The sequence below is a fragment of the Orycteropus afer genome, unplaced genomic scaffold (genome assembly GCF_000298275.1).
Source record: "Orycteropus afer afer isolate SDZICR_OR568_19922 unplaced genomic scaffold, OryAfe1.0 scaffold00123, whole genome shotgun sequence".
Lineage (NCBI taxonomy): Eukaryota > Metazoa > Chordata > Mammalia > Tubulidentata > Orycteropodidae > Orycteropus > Orycteropus afer.
Genome location: NW_006921710.1, coordinates 2,227,102 through 2,251,215, shown reverse-complemented (window position 1 = coordinate 2,251,215; position 24,114 = coordinate 2,227,102). Strand labels below are relative to the sequence as shown.

General features: G+C 46.8%; 1 protein-coding gene and 1 non-coding gene across 2 annotated transcripts in view; both read left to right on the top strand.

Annotated features, from left to right (window-relative positions):
• PRRC2B (proline rich coiled-coil 2B) overlaps positions 1-24,114 on the top strand; it is a 68,164-nt gene that overhangs the window by 37,147 nt on the left and 6,903 nt on the right. Inside the window, exons 12-27 of the mRNA XM_007944214.2 lie at positions 1,550-1,746; positions 4,369-4,558; positions 8,546-8,762; positions 9,495-11,573; positions 13,067-13,272; positions 13,877-14,022; positions 14,710-14,851; positions 16,331-16,413; positions 16,994-17,185; positions 17,335-17,532; positions 17,971-18,057; positions 19,301-19,405; positions 19,534-19,726; positions 20,599-20,696; positions 21,681-21,808; positions 22,674-22,914. Coding sequence (XP_007942405.1) covers positions 1,550-1,746; positions 4,369-4,558; positions 8,546-8,762; positions 9,495-11,573; positions 13,067-13,272; positions 13,877-14,022; positions 14,710-14,851; positions 16,331-16,413; positions 16,994-17,185; positions 17,335-17,532; positions 17,971-18,057; positions 19,301-19,405; positions 19,534-19,726; positions 20,599-20,696; positions 21,681-21,808; positions 22,674-22,914 — 4,502 coding nt within the window. The remainder of the gene's footprint in view (positions 1-1,549; positions 1,747-4,368; positions 4,559-8,545; positions 8,763-9,494; positions 11,574-13,066; positions 13,273-13,876; positions 14,023-14,709; positions 14,852-16,330; positions 16,414-16,993; positions 17,186-17,334; positions 17,533-17,970; positions 18,058-19,300; positions 19,406-19,533; positions 19,727-20,598; positions 20,697-21,680; positions 21,809-22,673; positions 22,915-24,114) is intronic.
• LOC122150334 lies at positions 20,207-20,292 on the top strand. The gene has a single exon (XR_006163611.1). It is a non-coding gene; the product is annotated as a small nucleolar RNA SNORD62 (small nucleolar RNA).

Below are 24,114 nucleotides of genomic sequence, written 5' to 3'. Positions count from 1 at the left end.
TAGCCTAAACGGACTATTCCTAAAGGTGCACAGTAATGTACCAAACAGTGTTTCTTTGCTATTCATAAGGTTTTCCCTAGCCAATTCTTTGAGAAGTGGATGGCCTCTTCCTTCTTCCTTTTATCATCATTATCACTAATACCATTAGTATCAGTGCTCTACCAAAGATACAAATGCTAGAGAACTTTAATAAAAAACACAGAATTCTTACACATGAAACTTAAAAGAAGTCCACTTGCTTGTTAAAATAATTTTCCTGGCATTAATTCTAAGCAGAATGGGTCACATTAATGTAAGAGACATTAAGCGGTGCTGTATCTTACAGAATGTCTCTGATAGCAAAATATGATCAGCATTCTTGTTTAGAAACAAGGGTACAATGTTTTTTCAGTCCCTGAAAACTTCTTAATTGGAGAATTTACTGGTCTAATAGTCTTCAGTGCCATTCCAGCCAAGGAACTTAGGGGAAAATTTACAACTTTCCTTGTGACCTCATTTCGTTAAACTTGAGTAAAGACTGCTGGAAGATTTATTTAGATGAGGCAGTAGAGAGGCCAAACCCACTGCTGTGGAGTCGCGATTCCAACTCATAGTGACCCCATTGGATTCTGAGGCAGTAAATCTCTATGGAAATAGTTTGCCCAGTCTTGCTTCTGTGGAATAGCTGGTGAGTTTGAATCATCAACCTTTTGGTTAGCAGTCAGGTGCCTTAGGCACTGTGTTACTAGAGCTCCTTGTAGAGAAGGCCAGGAAGTAGGAAGTAGAAATGTTTTACTGTGAGCATGGCTTGTTGATGCTGGTTCTCTGAGTGAGCCTCAGGGCTTGGTCTTGGGATTAGGATGGGCCTGGGTATTGGATGTGCCTTAGGTGTGTGCCTCCCTCCCCTTCTCCACTTTCCTACCCACCCCCACCGCCAGTCTGCAGCGTTCCTCTGAGATGTGCCTCTGAGTCCCTGAATCTTTGCATCAGGGTTTATTAGCCTCAACAGTGGGTTAAGAACATAAAACTGACACCTCAGGGAAGGACATTTCAGAGAGAATAATGATGAGATGGTATATTGAGCATTTCCTCCCTGTTGGGTACTGTTTCATTATTTAATTCTCACAAAAGCTCTATGGGGTAGGCACAGTTTTGATCCAAGTAATGGACAAACAGAGGCCAGACCTGTTTGAATGGGTATATGGGCATCGTTGAGTTTTTGGTTGTGCTCTCATTTACCAGATCTTTTCTCATAATACCTTCTCCACCTGAAATCATGTCCCAGCTCTGCTACTGACCTATGAGCTTGGGCAATGCACCCAACCTCTCAGACCCATAGCTTTTTCATCTGTGAAGCGATGGTGGGGTAAAACTTCCTCACAGTGTGTTATGGAGAATCTGTGAACTAGTGTGTGTAAAACATTCACCATGGTGCCAGAGTTCAGGGACATGAATAGTCTGGTGGTGGGGTTGTACATGCCAGCAGAGAAGCGGCATTTGCCATTACATGTTTGGTTGCAGAGCTGTTGTGAGCCCACCACTGCAATTTCTCTGGTGATTTGCTCTCTAGGCTCCCCAGAGTTCCCTGCCCAGGAAGCCCCCAGTGCGTTTTTAGAAGATGAACCAGCTGTGCCTCCTGCTACTCAGAGCAGCAGCAGTGAGGAAGAGGCCAGGGAGGCTGGGTCCCCTGCACAGGAGTTCAGCAAGTATCAGAAGTCTCTTCCTCCCAGATTCCAGCGCCAACAGCAGCAACAGCAGCAACAACAGGTAACCAGATAAGATGTTTACAAGGTCAACAGACTACTGAGTAGCACCAGCAAAGACACTAAGAGTTGTACTTCAAAATTTGTGACCTTAGTAGATCAGTCCAAGGCCATTATTTTTTTCCTTAAATGATAGAAAACAAAACCAAATGCACTGCCATCAAGTCAGTTCTGACTCATATAGTGACCCTCTAGGACAGAATAAACTGGCCTATAGAGTTTCCAAAGCTGTAATCTTTATGGAAGCAGTTTGCTCCACATTTCATGGAACAGCTGGTGGGTTCTAACCACAGACCTTTCAGTTAACAGCAGATTGCTTTAAGTACTGCGTCACCAAACCAAAAACCAAACTCACTGCCGCTGAGTCGAATCTGACTCATAGCGACCCCTCGTTGGGCTTCTGAGGCAGTATCTACAGAAGTAGATTGCCCAGTCTTCCTTCTGAGCTGTGTCACCAGGGCTTCCTAAATGGTAGAGGTTCCTATGAATGAATAAAACCCTTGGTGGTGGTTTATTGATGTTCAAGAATGAATACCTGTCTCTGCATGACTGTGAGGGTTTTCTAAAGCGACACCTAAGCTGGCTCATTAGTATTAGTATCGTTGTCATTATTGCCATTTCATAAACCTTAAAAGGGATGTACCTTTTACCCTGAAGAAGATCATGTGGGTAATGGTAGTAGTCATACCAGTCTCCTATAGTACTGGTAGTCTGGCCCAGTTGGGAGGAACAAATTAATAGTCACTGTTTAATAGTGCATTTGTTCACCAGATGGTACCTAGAGCTTACTTTGAGCATGCCTGGCAGCTAGATAAGAAATCAGTCATTTTAAATATTTCAAAACATGTATACCCTGGGAAACATCATAAAAATTCTAAGCCTTTTTCCAGCATCTCTTTAGTTTCCTTTAGAGGCTTTACCCCCAAATCCTTTTCTTTGGACTGCTAGGATGCAATCCAGGGGCTCACACCAGGTCCTGTGTTGGAAACAGGAAGAGTGACGTGAATTGTGCTTTGAGAGCATTGTAGTGTAACTGAGCACTATGCAACTACTTATGGGCTTGGTGTAGAATTACTGATTCAGGAGATCTCTGGAGTCACTTGAGCTAATTACAGCCATAACAGTTGCTCCAGCTAGCTCTTTTGATTTGGGGAAGGGCATTGATGTGGGTAAATCCTTCCTTAAGAATAGAAAGAAATCTGTCAGCACTGGAGCAACCTGAAAGGGTCTGGTGAACAGGCTGTCTGGCCAGATTCCCTGGAGACCCTGTGGTCTATACAGAAGGAAGAGCTGTGGGGTAGACACTAGCAGCCTCCTGTGTAGGCTGGGAGAGTTAGTAACTCAAGTCTCTTGATTTTGGAGCTGTATTTATTAAGTGCTCCTGGAAGGTACTATGAGTGCCAACATGAACTTCCTCCACAGGGAGTCTATCCCAGGACTGTCTTGGCCTGCCAGGCTGTTGTCTAGCGTTTTTTTCTTCGCAGATTGGAAGGGTGCACACTGAAGACTGTCCTCTTAATCTGACCCAGCATTTGAGACCAGCTGGAGTACTGATTTAGAGTTCACCTTAGGGAAGTCACACCTGGGAGGCATTGATGGGATGAGTAGAACAGGGTCTGAAATGAACACTGAATTAAGGCCCTTAAGTTTGAACATTCTTTATGATAGTCATTCATGCAAAAATATTTTTTGTACCTTTTATGTACCAAGTATGATCCTGAGGGCCAAGGATGCCACAATGGACTAGGCATGCACAGCCCCTTAGGATTTAGCGAGAGGAACCAACAAGAAAAAATGAGCTGTTATTAGTTGTACAAAGGAGAAATATCAGTGCTGTGAGAACAGAAGGTTAAGACAGTCTTCCCAGAGAAAAGGATTTGTTTTGTTTGTGTGTGTGTGTGTGTGTGTTGCTGAAATCTTAAAAAAAAAAAAAAGAGTAAAGGTGAGCCAGGTTTAGGAGATGGAAGGAAGAGAAGCCTGTCAGAGAGACTGTATCACCGAGTCCTCCAGTAGATGTGCAGGCAAGAATATAGTTCAGATGGAGTAGAGAGTGGAGGAAAATCATGCGCATTGCAGCTAGAGGAATAGAGGGACCAAGATCCCACAGGACCCTGTAGGTCACATGGAGGTCTTGATGTGGCAAATGGTGAAGAACCATCAAAGGCTCTTAATCTTAAGCAGGGACCAATATAATCGGGGTGTGTGTGTGTGTGTGTGTGTGTGGGTCTGTAGACTAAAGAGCATTCTAGTTGTGTGTGGAGAATGGTTGAAGAGGAGGTTTTTCTAGTTGTCTAGAAAAGGATGATGGTTGTCCTCAGGTAGTAGTTGTAGAAATGGAAAGAAGTGGGCAGCATCCAGAGATTCATTGGAAGATGTGCTGGTCAGTTGGCCAATTCCAGGAGACTGCTTGATAGAAATGAAAATCAGGTCTGTCTTATGGAGCAGAGGTGTGTGTTGGGCTGGTTTGGTAATGGTCTGATGTGGGAGAGGGACTCCAGCCCGAAAGCCATGAAACACTGGGGCCTCCCTTTTGAGTAGCTGCCTATCCCGTCCCTCTTTCTGTGGTGTGTCTGCATCCAGCAGCAAGTACCTAACCAGGCCTCTCTTCCTCTCTGGCCAGGAGCAGCTGTACAAGATGCAGCACTGGCAGCCGGTGTACCCGCCACCTTCCCACCCTCAGCGTACCTTTTACCCGCACCACCCCCAGATGCTTGGCTTTGATCCCAGGTGGATGATGATGCCTTCTTACATGGACCCACGAATCACACCTACTCGGACTCCAGTTGATTTCTACCCTTCAGCCCTACATCCTTCAGGTAATACACCATGGTCTAGTGGTCCATAACTGTAGATTCCCATAGAGTATGGTAGTTAAGTGGTTGAGAGTGTCATCTCGAGAGAGTTAATGGACTATCCTGGATTCCAGTTCTGCCTGCTTTGGAATGGCACTGACCCACCAAGGTTTGAATTTCCTTGTTTGCAAAATGAGTATGTAGTAATAGGACCTGTTGCAAAGATCATGCGTTATAAGTTGCTTTCATTAACTTTTAGATCTCTGCTATGTCGTTTGTCCTCTTTCCATTCTTAATGTTATTTGTGTCTCTTTCTTATCCCCCTTGATTAATCAGTCTTTCCCAATGTTTGTCTAATGTCTTAAAACGTCTTTTTATCCAGAGTTTCTTAATTCTTTTTTATTTGTTTGTCTCACTCATTTTTGCTCTTACATTCTTTATCTTCTTTCTGTTTACTTTGAATTTATCCTGTTCTTTTCCTAACCAGTTATGTTGGATGCTTACTTTGTTAATTGAAGTTTTGTGGTATAAGCATTTAAGGCTATATGTTTATTGTAGGTATCACCTGAACTGCATTCTACATTTTTGTTATTGTTCAGTTCCAAATGTTAGTCTAATTTTTATTAGACTGATGATTTTTAGGGGTATGTTTTTTTAATTTCTAAATATATAGAGTTTTAAAGTTATCTTTATGGTAATAATTTGTGTAATGTGGTTGTTTTGCGGTATGATCTATATAAGGGGTCAGCAAACTTCTGTCAATGGCTAAATAGAAATATTGTAGGCTCTGAGCAACTGCTCAACTCTGCCATTGTAGAACAAAACCAGTCATAGATAGTATGTAAACAAATGGACATGGCTATGTCTCAGTAAAACTATATTTACAAAAAAGGCTGCAGACTGGATTTAGCTTGAAGGCTACAGTTTGCTGCCCCCCTGATTTCAGAAAGATAGTGTGAAATTTGTTGAGATTTTCTTTGCGGGCTATTACATAGTTATTTTTTCTTCTTAAACATTTCATTGTGCTTGAAAGGACTATGTATTCTCCACCTGAATGTAGTCCATTAAATAGAAATTTTTCATTGTGTTGTGCAACTATCTGGAGCATTACAATTTTTTTATCTTCTTGGTTATTAAGAAGTGTCCTAAAATCTGCTGTCACTGTGGATTTGTCAGGCCTTCATTATAAGCCTATCATTTTGTACTGGATCTACCTAGATGCACACAAGTTTGGAATTACTACCTCTGACTGGGGAGAATCGTTCCTTTTAGCAGTGGAAAGGCTTTTGTTATCACTACTAGTGCTTCCTAACATTAGTATCTGCTTTGTGCGATATTAACATAATTATTCTAGTTTTCTCAACAGTTAATATTTATCTAATACCTTTTTACCCAACCATTTGCCTCTCTGGGCACTTATTTTGGGGGAGTATGTTGTGTATCTTCAAGACTCTATTCTCCCTCAAAATCTATGACTTATTTGCTGAGTTGATCCTTCAGAATTTTGAGGATTATTATATTTGTATTTTCCTGTGCTTTCCATTTTATCGCTCTCTTCCTATGCCGTGCTTTTAATTTTTGCCTTTTCTTGGATTTCCCTATTCTTCTTTTTGTTTTTCTTCTATTTTAGTGGTTACTTAAAAATTCTAACACGCACCCTTAGCAAGGGTCACCTGAATGCTGATTGCCTTCTGTGGTCTTATGTGTTATTTTTGCCTAGAATTTTAGTTGTTTGTTTTTGTACCCTCCAAATTCATCACTGTTACTGTTGCCTTATTCAGTATATGTTTATTCAGATTTGCTTGCATATTTACCAGTTTGTTTGCTGCATTTTCCTTCTTGCATCTCCTTCCTTCCATTTGGATTCAATTTATTACTTTATGAAGTACATTCTTTAGCAGTTCTTCTGGACAGGTTTTTGGCAGTGGATTATCTTTGTCTATCACTTCAAATACCACCTCTTCCTCATTCTTTCTTTCTAGGACTGCCACCAGGCTTATTTTGTTACCTTCTCATTCTGTCTTCTATGTGTCATAAAATAGAAAAGAGATTATCTCTGTCTTGTCTTCTGGGAAAATTGCCTCAGAACTTTTTCAGTCCAGTGCTTTCTAAAGCTGTGTATAATCTGCTTTTTTATTGTCCAATGAGCTTTTCATTTCAGTGACTATATATTTTTATTATTAGAATTATTTTGAAGTGTTATTTTTTTCTCATATCTTGTGTTTTTGTTATACTTTCAATTCCTTCTTTGCTTGTAGTCATCTTAAACAATGTTTTAGTGTTTAGAGGGTTGTTCTCTTATCTGAAGTTCTTCGGGAGGGATTTAATCCCGTTGCTTCTCTCTGTGGACTCACAGTGGATCACTTCCATAAGAGTGCTGGTTAATTTGGATTTGCGTTTATTTTCAGGAGCTTTATCTGTGGGGATTCAGTATGGCCTGCATAGAGGGTATGTCCCTCCAGGGTTTGTTTACTTTTGCCAGTTCTCTAGAAATATCACCAACCCAGAGCCACTTTTTATGTTAACTTGGGAAATTTCTGGACCATGCTGGGAATAAAAATCTCAACCCCTTCCCAAGTCTTCATGAAAGCAGTCATATGTTCCTGGAGTGTTAGAAAGGACTCTTTTTCCCCACCTTACCTTGGCCTAAACAGGACAGACAAGCTTTCTAGTTGCTTCCCTAACTACAGAGCATATCTTTTTCTAATCCACCTTTTAGCTGAGGATGTAGCTCTTTGAAGTGCTTTGTTTTTAGCTGCATCTCAGTTGTGTCTCTGCCTTGTACAGGAAGATCTCATTCCCAAACCCACAGGTTACTAAGACCGCCCTGTCAGGGTAACCTCAGTCCCAGCTCCAATGCCTGTGGCTGTGGTTTTCAGGTCCTTGGACATTTCTCATTTTCTTATAAGCTGCAGCTCTGCAAGTAAAATATTTGATACATTTTGTCCAGCGTTTTTGTGGCAGGAGGCTTCTTCAGGTTGTAAAGGCTGCCATATTGCCAGAAACAAGTTCAGATACAGTGTTGAACAGAGTTTATCTTGTCTCATAGTGAACACTTTATAATTGGTATATTATTTTAGGGTTCCAGGGAGGGTCCCTATCCCCACTTGAATCTAATTTTTGTTGAGGTTGTGTATTGATAGCATTTGATCAGAGTGTTCCACGGCTAAAACCAACCTTGAAACCACTGACCTAAAGCAGTACCATTTGACTGGCCAAATTATCTAATCTTAAAAGAAGACACAACAATTTTTTTGTCTGCTTAAAAGCTTTGTAGAGCAAGTGTTTGAAAAGTCGGATCTTTTATTCCCTCAGAGACACCTTTACTGTTACCTGTGTTAACCTAACACCTTCACTTAATAGACGTGGACGAAGAGGCCAGAGAAGTCAAATGATCTGTCCAGGTTCCCCAGCTAGTTATATCTGGTAGACTGAAGTGTCGTCTTTGTCCTAATCCACAGTTAACAGCTTATTGTCATTTTGGGGTCTTCCTCCTTCATCATCCCTCTGTGCCCAAAGCAGAACCAAATTCCCAGCCTAAATCTACTAATTTGTTAACAAGCTCTTGGTGTGTAGTTCATCTTCACAGTATCTGTGCTAAAAAAAAACAAACCAACAACTCTCAAGTATCTCGTTTGCACAGAAATCCTCACTGCTGACTGGCTAGCCCCCTCTAGCCTTTTGGCTGACATCAATGAACTCTCTCTAGTTTGAGGTTTCTGATTTCCTTTGGCCAGTTTTAGATGCCTTTCAACATAGGGGTTTTTAGTCTGGAACTAAGATTGGACTTCACAAGTCTTTTACCTCCTGAAATTGCATGCATGTATGTGTCTTCAAAGTGTCTCTGGTCAGGAAAGATTAAGAACCCAGTGGTGTCTAAGCAGATGGGATATCATATTCACATGGCCAGTTGGGGTGACTGTTGTCTTCTTTGAGCCTTTGGTTGGTCCTGAGACTGAGACAGAGCTGTATAAACAAGATGACATAAATTGGTTATTTGCCCTTTTTTAGGACTTATGAAACCCATGATGCCCCAAGATTCTCTCAGTGGGACTGGCTGTCGCTCTGAGGAGCAGAACTGTGTGCCCCCACTCCAAGAAAGAAAAGCGACTGCCATCGAGCCACCCCCTGTGTGGAGTCCAGAGGGCTACATGGCTTTGCAGAACAAGGGGTACTCGCTGCCCCACCCAAAATTGAATGACACTTTGGCCATGGACATGCATGTCAGGTGAGGCAAAACTACTTGATACTACTGACCTGCAACTAGAGGAAGAGTTTCCAAGTCCTGATGGAGAGGGGGCTCTGGGAAGAGAGATTATCTCAAGAGACACTGCCCAAGGGGGAAGGGGGACACCTCTGAAGGGACTGCAATGCCCTGTGGGGAAGGAGAGTCTGATAGGATTGCTTGAGTGCTTTTGTGTGAGAGACTCCTATCTGATGGCAGGACTGAAGGCCAAGGAGAAATCCTGGGGTCAAAGGCAAATCTCGTGGAGTGGAACCTCAGGCAAGGGGCAAGTCCGGGGGCCTCACAGGGAGGTGGGTTGAGAGCGCAGGTCGTGACTCGCTCCTGTGGAAGCAAAGAAAGCTGGCCCTGCCGGCCCTGCGGCTTTGCCGTCCCAGTGCCCCAGACTCTTCACGGACTCTCAGGCTCCAGCTCGTTCCTTGAACCAGAGGATCTCCCCAGCTCCTCTCTGTCTCCAGGGTGGCACGCTGAGTCTACCCGGCAGCCACTGCATTCTTCACTCTTACGGACTTCAGGGGGCACCAACCAATCCATGGTCCAGCAGCTCCGAGACATGTTTAAAGATAGAGCAAATATTGGTGCTTATGTTTTTTCTTTTTTTTTTTTTTTTTAAGGTTTTTTTTTTCCCCCCTTTTTAAAAACTAAGCTCTGTGTTCAGCATGGAAACCAGGAACCAGGCTCCAATCACATTGACTGATTTTTCTGGTTCCTTTTCAGGAATGAAAGCTCTTACTCTGCCTCACCTGGAAGGTCAGGGGGCGTAAGTGCCCAGCGCGATCTCTTTGAGGAGAGAGGGGAGGAGTACTTGAGTGCTTTTGACAAGAAGGCCCAAGCAGACTTTGACAGCTGTATCTCTTCTCAAAGAATAGGCCAGGAGCTTTTGTTTCCACCCCAAGAAAATGTTCAGGAAGCGAGCGCTCCTCGAGGTCACTCCCCAAACCTCAGGTGTTCCCCATTGGAGCCTGACTTTGTCCCAGCTGAGAAAAAGCCAGAGTATAGCAGTTGGGATGTCAGCCACCAACCAAAGGCCACTGACACAGCCAACGGTGTTGAGAAGGAGACATCCCGGGACAGGCCATCTTTTAGCACCTCATCCTGGGAGAAAGAAGGGAGCACCAACAAACAGCCATCCTCAGAGCCTGAATGGACTCCCGAAACCCGGAGCTCTGGGAACCAGCATCAAGAGCAGACAGGCCGGACCCGGAGATCTGGGCCGATCAAGAAACCTGTCCTAAAGGCCCTCAAGGTAGAGGATAAAGAGAAGGAATTAGAGAAGATTAAACAGGAATTAGGAGAGGAGAACACTCGTCTGGCCAAAGAGAAGGAGCCCATTCGCAGAGTAGAAAAAGGTGAGGATGAAGAGAATGACTCCACTCTAGCCAACTCCTCCACCTCTGTCTTAGAGGGCAAGAATGCCCCCCGTGCTAGTTTTGGGCATGAGCCCAATAAGTTCGAAGAGGATGAGAAGTCTGACAGAGCCTGGGAGACCAGACCCTCGCGAGAGTCCAATGATATTCCCCCAACAAAGAGAAATAACTGGATCTTTATTGATGAGGAACAAGCCTTTGGGGGCAGAGGGCAGAACCGGAGCCGAGGCCGTGGTTTCAGAGAATTCACTTTCCGTGGTCGCCCTGCTGGCGGGAACGGAGGCAGCATCTGTGGCGGGGGTGTCCTCGGGGCCCGAGGCATTTATAACAGTCAAAGAGGCAGCCGAGGTCGGGGACTGCGGGAATTTAATCAGCCTGAAGATTTCCCCAGAGCCAAGCCCCGGCGAAGAATTGCCAGCGAGACCCACAGTGAGGGTTCAGAGTATGAAGAACTTCCCAAGCGGCGTCGGCAGAGAGGTTCAGAGAATGGGAATGAAGGCTCCCTCCTGGGAAGGGAGGAGAGCACCTTGAAGAAAGGTGACTTTAAAGATTCCTGGCGATCCAACAAGATGTATTCTGATGACCATAATAGCCTGGATGCTAAGATTCGAGGCCCTCGGGCCTTTGGGCGAGCCCTGCCACCCAGGCTGAGCAACTGCGGATATGGGAGGAGAACTTTTGTGTCCAAAGATTCACCCCACTGGCAAAGCAAAAATCCAGGCAATTCCTGGCAGGAGTATGGGTCTTCCGACACATGTGGGTCCCGGCGATCCACCGATAGAGACTATATCCCAGATGCCTACAGACGTTCTGACTCGTTTGGTGGCAGGGGCTTTGAGGACAGCCACTTGGAGGACAAGAGATCCTTCTTCACAGATGATCACGTGACAGATTCTGAAAATGCAGAGAACCGGCCCTTCCGGAGAAGACGCCCCCCACGCCAGGACAAGCCCCCTCGCTTCAGGCGCCTCAGGCAAGAGCGTGAGTCTCTGGGCCTGTGGGGCCCTGAGGAGGAGCCCCATCTGCTGGCGAGTCAGTGGCCAGGCAGATCCAAACTCTGTCCTGGGGACAAGAGCAGTGCAGTGGGTCGCCGGTCCCCGGAACTCTCATACCAGAACTCCTCTGACCACGCCAACGAAGAGTGGGAAACGGCCTCCGAGAGCAGTGACTTCAGTGAGAGGCGCGAACGGCGAGACGGCCACGTGGCTGAGCCAGACTCCCGGGTGGACAGCAGCCTGTCCGGGGCCGGTTCGGGTGAGAAGAAAGAGCTGGCCAAGAGAAGCTTCTCTAGCCAGAGACCCCTGGTTGACAGACAGAGCCGAAAGCTGGAGCCTGGAGGGTTTGGGGAGAAGTCCGTTAGGCCAGGTGGTGGTGAGACCTCTCCCCGCTATGACAGCCAGCAGAATGGGACGCCTTTGAAAGCCAAAAGGTAAAACAACAAAACCCAGGTCCTTTTGTTATTTTGTTTTTGTTCTTCTGTGATTAAACCAGTTTTTTCAAGCAGCACTTCATGTATGAATGTCCTACCATTTGTTGGGTGCCCCCAACTCTCTACCTCTTGTACCTCCAAAGGCGACCTCCCACCAAGGCCATTGTGTGTGAGCATCTCCATCACTTGCTCGCGCATCACTTGTCTGCTTCTCTTGTAGTGTTTTTTTTTTGTGGTTGGTGTGCTTGAAAAACAAAACCGAAGCGGTAGTCCCACCTCCTCCCCTGCCCCAGTGACCCCTTGTGACTGTGCTCCTCGCACCTGTCTCAAGAGTGCAATCTATACATATGTCCCTGGAGTCCCTGGGCAGGGGGGTTGCCTGTGCACAGAGCCTGGTGAGCCCAGCCAGTCCACCAGATGCCTCTGTTGCAGCCTGGTGGAACATGCCATGGCAGGCCTCTGAGGTGGCTCTTCTCTAAGCAACTCGGGTCCTCGCCAGTGAGGAGCCACAGCATTGCTTCTGGGATTGCCCTCTTGCTAGAAAAAGAGCTAGGCAATAACGGAAGGGAGTAGGGCAAAAAAGAGACTTGGAAAGCATCTCTTCTCTAGAATTAGAGGCTCTGAAGTGGTTAGTCTGTGCAGTGCCAGCTTGCTCTGAAGTGGTTGGTCTGTATAGTGTCAGCTTGTTGCCCACAGGCTGCCCTCAGTTTAGGAGAAAGAGGAAACCACATTGATAGAGTAGCTTGTGAAGCATTTACTAGTCTTGAGCAGTTGGTGCCTCAGATGGTGGGGTTGAAGGATGTGCTAAGGCCAGACCTGCCCTCAGGAGATGCCAGGGAGGCTGGTTCCCACTTCTCACCCTCTCTTTAGAACCTGGAGCAAGAAACCCAGATGTAATTAATATATAACCCCAAAGAAAGACCAGGAGAGAATGCCAAATTTTTTCAGGTGTTGGTCTAGCCTAATGTTTCATATTCCAGATGCAGAGGCTTGTCCTTGCTCCTGATTTCTGCCCCAAGGGCCTTGCCAGCTATTCTTGCTACTGTGCAAGATTACTTGTACTCCTTGCTGGTCAGAGCCTCATGTATAAGAAAGTCCTGTGGCTCTCTTCTGAGGCTCTCTTCAGAGCATTTTCCCATCTTTGTCTCCTTTATGCAGTCCTACTGAATTTGGCTTAGAAAGAAAAGAAGTACTAAGCCCTGGGCAGGGGCTGGGCAAAGAGCAGCTTTTCCCAAAAGAGGGCAGTGCTCTGCCAACGTGGGGGGCCCCACGTGTGTGTTTGCACATGGGCGCACTGTTGACTGCTGCCGATGAGCAGCTTCTTCCATATAAACAAGGGGAGACAGACATAGATCCAGATGCTGTGCTGCTGAGACAGCCCAGACCAGGCCGCTGTGTTTTTGTGCATGCTTGTACATATGTGATTTTTTCCTTTACTCTCCTTCCTAGCCTCTGGTCCTTCCTGAGTTAATTAGTTCTTTGTTCCTTTCTAGGTGCCCAGAAGAGGCTTTGCCCGGAGGGCTTGGTGGCTGCAGCAGTGGGAGCAGCCACACACCCTACACCCTGGAGCGGGCAGCCCATGCCAGCTCGGACATGCCTGAAGCCTCCAGTAAGAAGGCAGAGAAGGAGGCCAAGCTGGCTGCTCAGAGGGCAGGCGAGCAGGGAGAGACCATGAAACAGTTTGATCTCAACTATGGAAGTGAGTCTGATCACTCTCATGTCTTAATGGGGAAAAAGAACCCGAGCAAAACCAAGGGCCACCGCAATCTCTTCAGGTTGCTGAGATTGCCCCTTCACTGAACGTGTTAGCTTCTGAGGAACTACTCTGGCAGGCACTGGGCTAATTTCTGGGCCTTCAGTGGTGAGCAAAACAGACAGCATTGGTCATGACCTTGCTGAATCCTCAGCTGTGCAGGTTCCACTTTTATAGAGGGAAGTCTGAGGCTCAGAAAGGTTCAGTGGTTTGTCCAAGGTCACACAGCTGGTTAGAGACAGAGCTGGGGTTTAAATGTATCTGTCTCCAAAGCCTAATGTCTTAACCCTGGAGCTACCCAGGCCTCTTCTCTAGTTTGAGGTGTTAACAATGTATTATTCAGAGTGGGCTTGAGGAGGGCTTAGAAATCACAGCCAGGTTTCTGTAGATCCTGATGAATACGCCATAGCCCCTTAGCAATAAATATCAAGCCAGATGCTACCCGGCCTGAGCTTTGCCTGTCCTTAGACACCAGGTGCCTGTTGGGTTGGGTTATTCTTGGCTTCTGATGAATGGAAACACTGTCCCTTCTCGTGAAATCTTGGTTCAGATGCCATCATTGAAAATTGCGGGTCCAGCCCTGGGGAGGAGAGTGAGGTGGGCTCTGTGGTGGGTGAAGGCTTCATTGAAGTCCTGACCAAGAAGCAGCGCCGCCTGCTGGAGGAAGAGAGAAGAAAGAAGGAACAAGCTGTGCAGGTAAGAGTGTGTGAGGTGAAATGAGAGTAAGGGCGAGTGGGCAGGCTGATGCCGAAGGAAACCAGAGCCAGAAGGGTTGGAGAATTCTGGTGGGGCATAAAGTAGAAGAGAGGAAGGGATATTTATTAAGTGCACAATGCTTCCTAGCACCCATTATTACCATAGCCCTATGGATGTAAGATGGAGCTCTGGTGGCGCAGTAGTGAAAGCAGTCAGCTGCTAACCAGAAGGGCAGTGATTCAAACCTGCCAGCCACTCTGTGAGAGAAGGAAGAGGCAGTCTGCTTCCATAAAGATTTACAGCCCTATAGGGTCACTTTGAGTCAGAATCAACTCATTGGCAGTAGGTATGGTTTTCTGGGGGGAGTGGAGTAGGTGGTGTTATTCCTATGCTGGGTGGTACACACTTGGTCCCCACTGTTGGAGCACACACTGCCACCCTTTGCACCATTAGCCTGTCAGGCTTTTCCAGGGGGTGGTTTGGTTGGCATTACAGTTCAGATAGTGGTTGAGGTTTGGAGAAGACAAGGGAAATGGGATTAAGGGATAAAAGGCTGGCTTGCCAAGCATCTCTGGAGCAGTTCCAGGGCTGATTTTGGTATCCAGGATACTTCTCCTGGGCAAAATTTATAATTCTTCATGCCTAATGTTTAGGCTAGGCAACATCAATTTTTTCCATCCCTCTTAGGTGCCTGTCAAAGGTCGAGGCCTTTCTTCCCGTATCCCTCCACGGTTTGCTAAAAAGCAAAACAACTTATGCCTGGAGCAAGGTGATGTAACTGTGCCTGGCAACAGCCTGGGCACCGAGATATGGGAAAGCAGCAGCCAAGGTGAGCAGTAGAGTATTTGAACTCAGCATCTTGACCCAGCACTGTCTCAGGGACCATTTTACATGTGGCACCATGAATGCTGATTGAACCTCACCTGTGTCCTGACTTCCTCTACTGGGCCAGAGTGTCAGAGACCATCTGAGCGCTAGTTGCTTCTGTGGCCGCTGAAGGAATCTAGAATTTGATAGACAAGCAGCACATGCAGTAAGCTCAGTGGTCTGAAAAAGGATGTCCCCATAGACTGAGGGCCCCTAGGGGAGTTGGCTTGACTTGGCCCCTACTGATTATCTTTTGTTCTTCTGGAAAAACAGTGATGAGCTCAGACACTTTCTCATGCAGGCTGTGTGGGAAAGTTTTGTAAGCTCCTCCTAAACACTGTCTTGGAAAGGCAAAGGAAGCCTGAGATCCAGGTGAACCTTACCTTTTTAAAAAAGGTTTCCTTGGATGCTTTTTAAAAATTCCATAGCTAATGCTGTTTTTCTAGTAACTTCATTTTAAAACACAAAACCATTTTAATTGAACAGATACCTCTTGAATGCCTACTTTGCACAGGACCCTACACTAAGCCCTGGAGGTACAAAAATAAGTAAAACAAGGGCACTTGACAGCTGATGGGCAGGAAGGACTTAGAGAAATCATCTGTTTCCAACTTATTTTTAGACAAAACAGCAGAGGCTTCCAGAGCTAAATGACTCGGTCTCAGAGTCACAGGACAAACACCTACTCACTGGCCTTGATTCTTTCTGTGTTACCACAACGTGCTGCAAAATAACATTTGAAACCATCCAACCACAATTTAAAGAAAGGATACTCTTTTGATAAAATACTAATATCAATAACTTGGGTAGTGTTTGTGAGTGATGAGTAGGCACCATAGTTAAATGTCCAAAAGGACTGCTTTTATCAGCTGTTTCCCTCCAGGGTCCTGCAGTGTCTCGTTTTCTCAGTCCAGGGGTCTTAAAATAGCATGGGAAGTGTTGTATGCATATACAGTTTGGGGGCTGTGGGTCCAAAGTTTCTGTGGGATTCTATAATGGATCTGTGAGTATAGACTTGCATCCTGCAAAGGCTTTGTTGAAGCAGCTGGCTTTTAGAAATCGTTTCCTGGCTTGTTTTAGGGGAGAGCAAGCATCAGCGGAGCAGGGGTTATGGTGCAGAATTCTGGCAGTTCTGTATTGAAAGTGTTGGTGCTTTTGCTAGAGCAGGCAGTGGATGAGAAAATGAGGCATATTTATTGAAATCTGTCTGAGGGTGTTGGAAAAGTGGGTAAAACTATCAAATTAGGTCCTACATTTCAAATCAGCTCTGTTCACTATGAAGTCATTCTGCTGGGGGTGGGAACATGGAGACTGTCATGGGGATTGGATTTCTGTAAGTTTTACCTGTGCTTGTTTTTGAAGAGCCCATAAAATCATGTTTTCCCAGACTGTGGTTGTTCCTTTTTCATTCCCTGACTCTTCATCTTCCTCCCTCTGGCAGCCCTCCCTGTACAGGCCTCTACCAGTGACTCCTGGAGTAAAGCCGTCACTGCCTTCAACAGCACCGAGTCCGGCTCTGGAGAGGTAAGCCACATGGCCATGTGTGATGCAGGTCGGGTGCTGTGTGTGTGCTCACTGTCCACATGGCTAGCTCGCCCTGGGCCTCTGCTCATTCCAGTGACCCTACCCCCACCCCCTCCTGTTCCCCGCAAGCTCTTCTGTTGTGGGAGTTGAGCCTGGACCAGAGGCCATTTCCACAGGCTATGGCTCGCCACTGGCTGTTCAGTCTTAGTTTCTGATGTGTATACAGGACCCATGTGAAAGGGAGAAATAAAAGGGAAAAAGCAACCTGGGTAAGGAGAGGGATTGAGTGCCTCTCCTCTGAACCAGTGGCGGTGGTCACGAGTGAAATGAGTTTGGCAGTCTTGGTTTAGGGGCTACTTCCTAGGTGTTTATGAAGCTTGGGCAGGGTTGGTGCATTTGGCAGTGTGTTCTTAAGTGCTCAGGCACTTTGGCAGGTCAGGACTGAAACCAGGACAAGAGTCTGGCAGGGGCAGGTGGTTTGGGGGAGAGGTGCCTTGGTGTCTCACACAGTCTCATGTTTGGATGATCATATTTTTTAGATTGGGGGACAGGGCTCTAACCCATTTTGTGCTTTGCACAGCAGGGTTTTAAGAGCAGCCAGGGAGATAGTGGCGTTGACTTGAGTGCCGAGTCTCGGGAGTCGTCCGCGACCTCCTCGCAGCGCAGCTCCCCATATGGTACTCTGAAACCAGAGGAGATGAACGGGCCCAGCCTAGCGGAACCCAAGGCCGACAGCCACAAGGAGCAGGCTCAGAAGCAATCTGAGCAAAAGGTAACCTGAAAGTTGCATTCACAGTGGCCAGGGCCTGGGCGGAGGGACTGTTGTCTTTTTTTCTTCTTCCTTGATCCCTGGGTACATAGATGCTAGAGAGTGAGGTCATTCTTGTCTGTGTGTCTCAGCCTCTCTGCTTTTCCACCAAGGATTCAGAACAAGGCTCAGGACAAAGCAAGGAGCACAGACCAGGACCCATCGGCAATGAGCGTTCTCTGAAAAACAGAAAGGGCTCGGAGGGGGCCGAGCGGCTGCAAGGGGCCGTCGTCCCGCCTGTTAACGGGGTAGAGATTCACGTGGATTCAGTGCTGCCCGTGCCGCCCATTGAATTTGGAGTCAATCCAAAAGTGAGGCTTTGATTTCCTTCCTTCCCCTCCACCCCCCCCCCCCTTGGTGTTTGGAAAAGAGGGCCTTTAGAAAGGGTTGTCTATTAGAAACAGCAGGGACACATTTTAGGGGACAAAGTATTGGCTTGGAGTTCTGGATGGGTGGCAGGTGCTATTGAATTGCCTTATAGATTTCATTACTGACACAAACCAGTTCACTGTCTCCATCAGGCCAACCCGTGAGTAGGGCAGGGAGAGATGAGTAAGGGGTGGCAGTCTCTAAACACCATCCTTTCTCGTGTGCTGTTAGGAACATCTAGCCATCTCGTTCATGTATGGCTCTCGGTGAATGCTGGTTAGTGGATTTTTGAGTCACTGAGACTATGCGTCAAGTTAATGTCTGCCTTGCCCAGAGTGAGCCAGCATGACCTCAGTGGGCTGCGTTCCCTTTTCTTCCAGGACTCAGATTTCAGCTTACCACCTGGTTCTGCCTCTGGTCCTGCAGGGAATCCAGTTGTCAAACTTCAGGATGCCTTGGCCAGTAACGTAAGTGTGAACTTTTACCTCCACCTCTGCGTATCCACCCTACTTCTCACAGGAATGCCTGGGGACAACATGCACTTCAGGGTCCACCATCCTGGTTTAGAGTCGTGACTCAGTCTGTAGCTAGCTATATATCCTTGGGCAGGTTGCTTAAACTTTCCACGCCCAGGTTTGCGACCTTAAAATGGGGATAATGTGATTTGTGAGGTCTTATTTAGGTGGCAGTCTTTGATTCCTTGGGGTCAGGTTCTGTACAGACTTGTATAGGTAGTCTCTTCCGTGATGAGTTGTCGGGGAGGGGCGTGAATGAAGTAGGAGAGTATCAGGAGTCCACAGCTTCACTGACTGTGGGATGGCCCCACTGGAATCCAGCCAACCTTCCGACCCTCTCTCGTGGACTCTCAATAGCAGGGAGACATATCAGTTGTGGAGCACTTGTGGCCACAGCCTAGGTTCTGTCATAGGGATGTTTCTGTTCACTGCTCTGTCCTTAACTGCTTTGTATGGAATTAGGTGCTTAATAAATTGAATGAATGACTGTCACTTGGGCCATAGTTCCCAAAGAGGGTTTCAAGAAATATTTGTGCTTCAGAATATTGATAGATATTGAGTGAAAAAAATGTTGTATGGTCATAATACATATTATCAGAGCTTTCTTCACAGAGTTCCCTGGGGGGCTTGACAGGTGGCCATAAGCTTTCCCCTTCCTGGACCTGGACATCTCCAAGCCAGTTAGAAGGTCACTGTTAAACTGGGCACCTGTGTCAGTAGCCAGTCATTTTTTGATGTCACTAAAATGCATGCTCCTGTCTGGAGGGCTATGTGGGTTGTGGGTGTGAATGTGTCACTGCTAGGATATCTGTTCCAGAACTCAAGGTGAAGGCAACCATTTAGAGGAAATAAATTGTGGTTGGTCCTGGCTGTCATCAAGCTTCGTTTTGGTGATACCCAGTACATATGGCCAAAACTGAAAATGCATTTTCACAAGTCTGTCTTGTTTTCTTCGCTTCTGTTTGTGTCGGGAACTCTGGTGATGTAGTGTCTAAGGCATATTTGACTGCTAACCAGAAGGCTCGTGGTTCAGACCCACCAGCCACTCCTCAGAAGGAAGATTGGGCAATCTACTTCCATGGAGATACTGTCTTAGAAACAGAAAGAGGGGTCACTATGTGTTGAATCGATTCGATGGCAGAGAGTTTGGTTTTTGGTTTGTGTTTCATAGTTTTTTGTTTTCCCCCATCTCCAGGCAGGATTAACACAGTCTATTCCTATCCTTCGGCGGGACCATCACATCCAGAGGGCCATTGGCCTCTCCCCAATGTCCTTCCCCACTGCTGACCTCACTCTGAAGGTAACACAGCCCTAACCCAATACAAAATGGTCAGGGACTCACCCTTACCATCTAATATCTTAGATTTTGTATTGTCTACTCCCACCCTGGTAGTGATTTCCATCCCTCCTTTCTCCTTGTTTCTAAAGATGGAGTCTGCACGCAAGGCTTGGGAAAACTCTCCAAGTTTGCCGGAGCAGAGCTCTCCAGGAGGCACTGGTTCAGGCATCCAGCCTCCATCCTCCGTGGGAGCCTCCAACGGGGTCAGCTATAGTGCTTTTGGTGGCGTCTCCATGCCACCCATGCCTGTGGCCTCTGTAGCACCTTCTGCTTCCATTCCAGGTATCACATCCTCCTGAGCCAAGCCTCAGGGAGCCTTCTCCATTCAATATCAACAGATAACAATGAATTAACAATCCCGTACACCAGCCCCTGGCCCTAACTTATGGGAGGTATAGCAGTTGGAATTTACTTTAGGTTGGGTGGGCTTAGCTTCCCATATGCTGCTGATAACTCACATCTGCTTCCTACTGCCCTACTTCTACTCTGGGAAGCAGAACCATTGGCCTGGCTAAAGTCAGACCTGGGTCTCAGTGAGCTCACTCCTCTGAGCCATGGATTCTTCTCTGTGAAATAAAATGGGAGGGTGATAATATTTCGTGTGGTGGCTTCACAGTGAAACGAGGTTTTACCTAGAAGGTGCTTTGCATCAGCTGAGGCCTTGATCAATGTAGCCATTTTTATCTTTATTGTCATCATCCTTGTCACTGGGTTGGTGCCCACTGGAAGAGCGTGGGGATTTTGAGGGCCCAGCTGCCAAAGTCTCAGTGATGCAATTCCAATAGATCCTTCTGACCCTCCACTGTGGACTCAATAGCAGGGAGATGAAGAGGAAAGTGACTGAGAGACAGAGGCGGCCCTCCCTTATAATGAAATTCACCTCCTGAGTATCAGGGGCAGTTGGAGAATAGTTAAGTTAAAAAGGTAGGCTGGAGCCTGCTTCCCTCTCCCTGGGCCCAGGTATCACCAGGGTTCCCTAAGGCCTGATGCTACAAGGCCAGGACACAGGGGCCAAGCAGGCTCTGTACATACATACCCTTTACCTCTACCACCACCCTGATTCCCTTGGAAGGAGTAGAAATGGAGTGTCCCCCAGAAGGGATGTTCAGAAATAGATTTGATAACTTTTTTCCATCCTCCTGGATTGTTTCCAGGCAACCACCTCCCGCCTCTGTATTTGGATGGCCATGTATTTGCAAGTCAGCCCCGGCTGGTTCCTCAAACCATACCTCAGCAGCAGAGTTACCAACAGGTGAAGACAGCAATCCAGGTGGCCTGGTGGAGGGAGGGGGGTACCACCCAAGCTCTAACTATTTTCTTCATGTGTTTGTTTATTGTCTGCCTTGTTTTCTCTATCCCTCATTTAATGTACAGTCCCTGGCCTATCATGGCAGCCAGTAAATATTCACTGAAAGAATGAGTGAAAGAAACAAGGAAGAAGAGTGGGCTTAGATGCTCCAGACTCTGCTCTTGTTTTCCTTTCTCAAAGTTCTCCTTCCTGTATCCAGATAATGACTCCTAGCTGGGGAATTAGCTAAACCGGAATTCTCTTTGGTGATCAGGTATCCTTCTGATGAAGAGAAGAAAGCCCTAGACTCCCAGGCATGGATGCATTAGAAAGAGGTAGTTTTAGCAATGAGCAGGTGTTCATTTTTATGCAAGAGCAGCATACTGTCTGTGCTGCAAGGGGAATGAATGTTTTGGAAGTTTTCGTCCTAAGGACAGGGCTGGGCCTTAAACTTGAAATGCTCCAGCCATCCCCGTAGATCTGTGTGCTGGGACAGACCTCTCCATGGGGCTGTCAGGCAGAACTGCTGCTGCAAGTGCAGATCTTCTTTTAAAAAAATAAAAAATATGTATGCCTGAATACTGTGTTACTTAGTTTTGCAAGGTTTCGATCTTCATGTAAATGGATCACACTGCATGTATTCTGTGTGGACATTTTTCATTCAACAGTACCTTTGTGAAACTCACCTCTGTTGATTTGTAGAGGTAGGGTTGGTTCTTGCTGCACAGAATTCGAGTATAGGAGGATACTGTGGTTTGGGGTTATTACCAATTGTTTTTGCTGTAGGCTTTGTCCCCAGAGCAAGGGAGGCACAGGAACAACATAATCAGTTTTGCATTTCCAACATCGTTCCAGCTGCCATGTGGAGAGAGGCCAGGGGAGGTGGGGTGGTGGGGCGGTGGGGCGCCAACGCAGGGGGCATTGCAATTACCTGGTGTTCGTTCACAGGCTGCCGCTGCCCAGCAGATTCCAATTTCCCTTCACACATCTCTGCAGGCTCAAGCTCAGCTTGGACTGAGGGGGGGGCTTCCTGTCTCCCAGTCTCAGGAGATCTTCAGCTCCTTACAGCCCTTCAGGTGAGCTAAAAAGACCTTAGGGACCTGGTTTCCGGTCAGCTCTAGGAACCAAAGGGTTCAAACCCTGATGGTCTTTTTGAATGGCTCCCTTTGTTCCACTCTTGCCTTTGTCTACCCAGTGTGTGTGTGGGGGGGGTGTTGTCATTTCCATATCCTCTGCCCCTCTCTTCCACCCCCTTCCATCTCCCTACTGCCTGGGGCTTGCTGTTTCAGTGTGCTTTTGGTATAGCCAGGGGCAGATTACCCAATAAACAAGGTAAACATGGGCTTCTTGTGCTTACTTAATAATCTGAAGTGAACAGTGTAATGTTTTGTTCATTACAGATTAGTAAGTAAGCACAAGGAAACCTGTGCTTACCTTGCTTACTGGGTACTCTGTCCCTGTCGGGGATTGTAAATTTGGAAAGAGGCTTTGATTCTATAGAAAGGTACTATGGGGATGGGAAAGAGGTAGATGCCAGCCATATGTAAAAGCAGAATTTTTGATGTGGTGAAAAAAACATGAAATTGTTTACTACAGATTAGTAAATAAATAAGCACAAGTAAGCTTGTGCTTACCTTGCTTATCAGGTAATCTACCACTGGGTATAGCAAAAGTTACACTGTGTTTTGTTCAGCCTGGGTCCATTTGTTTAATCTAGAGATTCTCAAACTGTGGTCCCTGGACTGGTAGCATCCAGTACCATCAAGAAACTTGTTGTAAAGGCAAAGTCTTAGGCCCTCTCCCTGACCTTTGGAATCAGAAACTCTGGTGGTAGGCCTGTCAATTCATGTTTGCCTCTGGGAGTTCTGATGCCCACTCAAATCTGTGACCCCCCCAGTATCTTCATCCACTTGATCCTGACCACCTCTCTGGCTTTTGCAGATCTCAGGTGTACATGCACCCCAGCCTGTCGCCACCTAGCACCATGATCCTCTCTGGGGGCACAGCCTTGAAGCCTCCCTACTCAGCGTTTCCAGGCATGCAGCCCTTGGAGATGGTGAAGCCCCAGTCGGGCTCCCCCTACCAGCCCATGAGTGGAAACCAAGCCCTGGTCTACGAGGGCCAGCTTGGCCAGGCTGCCAGTCTGGGGGCCTCCCAGATGTTGGATTCCCAGCTCCCACAGGTCAGGAATTCAGTCTCTCCCACCCAAAAACACTAGGCCTTTTTCCTTATGACTTTGTTTTTCCCTCCTATGAGCTCCTTGCTGAGTGTTAATATTGTGCTGTTTGTAGCCACTACTGCTGGTCCCTGAGCTGCTAGAACCTGGATTAGATTCTCAGCTTCTTCTGAACAGTCCCTTCACCTTTCCTTCCCTTCTCCTCCCCCAGTCCTCTAGAACTAGCTTTTCCCTAAGAATAACGCTTCTCCTGCAGCCCCCTGAAGTAGAGGCTCTTTCTCTCTCCCAGCTTTAAACTGTAGGGCCTGGAGATGGGGTTCATGTCTTCTCTGCATACTCATAGATGCTTCTGGACCATTTCCCCTACTTTATCTCTACAACCTCCAGCTTTGAAGCCCACTCTGTCACACTGCTCCCACTAGTCCTTCGTGCTGCTATGAGTTCCGTGTCACAGAATTCACTGTTGGTTTGCACTCTCATCTCCCTTGACGTGTTAGCGGTTGCCAAAGGGGCAAGGAGGCCACATCTTCTGACCTCCTCTAACCATACAAGAGGAGGACAGAATCACTATCAGCAGCCCAAGGCCTGTTCCTGTGAGGCCAGACATGCTGTCTCTCTCCAGCCCTTTCACCAACCCTGACACCAACCGTTCCTTCCCACGGCACTCACTACCTCTCTGCTGGGCTTGACAATTCATTGCAGTGGCCGTGCAGAATTCACAGACACCACTTACAGATTATGGCGTTTATTAAGGAAGCAACAGGCTTCAGGAACATGCTCAGTCTGGCTCAGCCAGTCATCTCTCTCAGCAGCGCGTTTCTCTCAACCGGCAGTCAGAGAAACGCCTTCTGCCTCTAGAAGGGCTCCTTTTGAGCCTGGCAGAGTGGCCAAAATCAACCAATCCCAACATCAGAGTTCTACACACCTGAGAGAGAAAGAACTTCCCAGAAGATTGCCCCAGGTGGATAACTTTTAACAGTCAGGAGCTACTCAGTTTACACCACAGAGTTTACACCACAGAGTTTCCAAAGACTATGGCTAGAAAATCCATGCTATGTAATTTACTACACTGTAGCAGTATAGGAACCTTTGAGGTCCAGACTTGGTCATGGCCAAGAGCTGTACTTCTTCCATAGTGTTCTCAAGTTTAAGGGCAACTGAACCTTTGACTCTGACATTTCTAACTCACTCCATCTAGTGACCCAT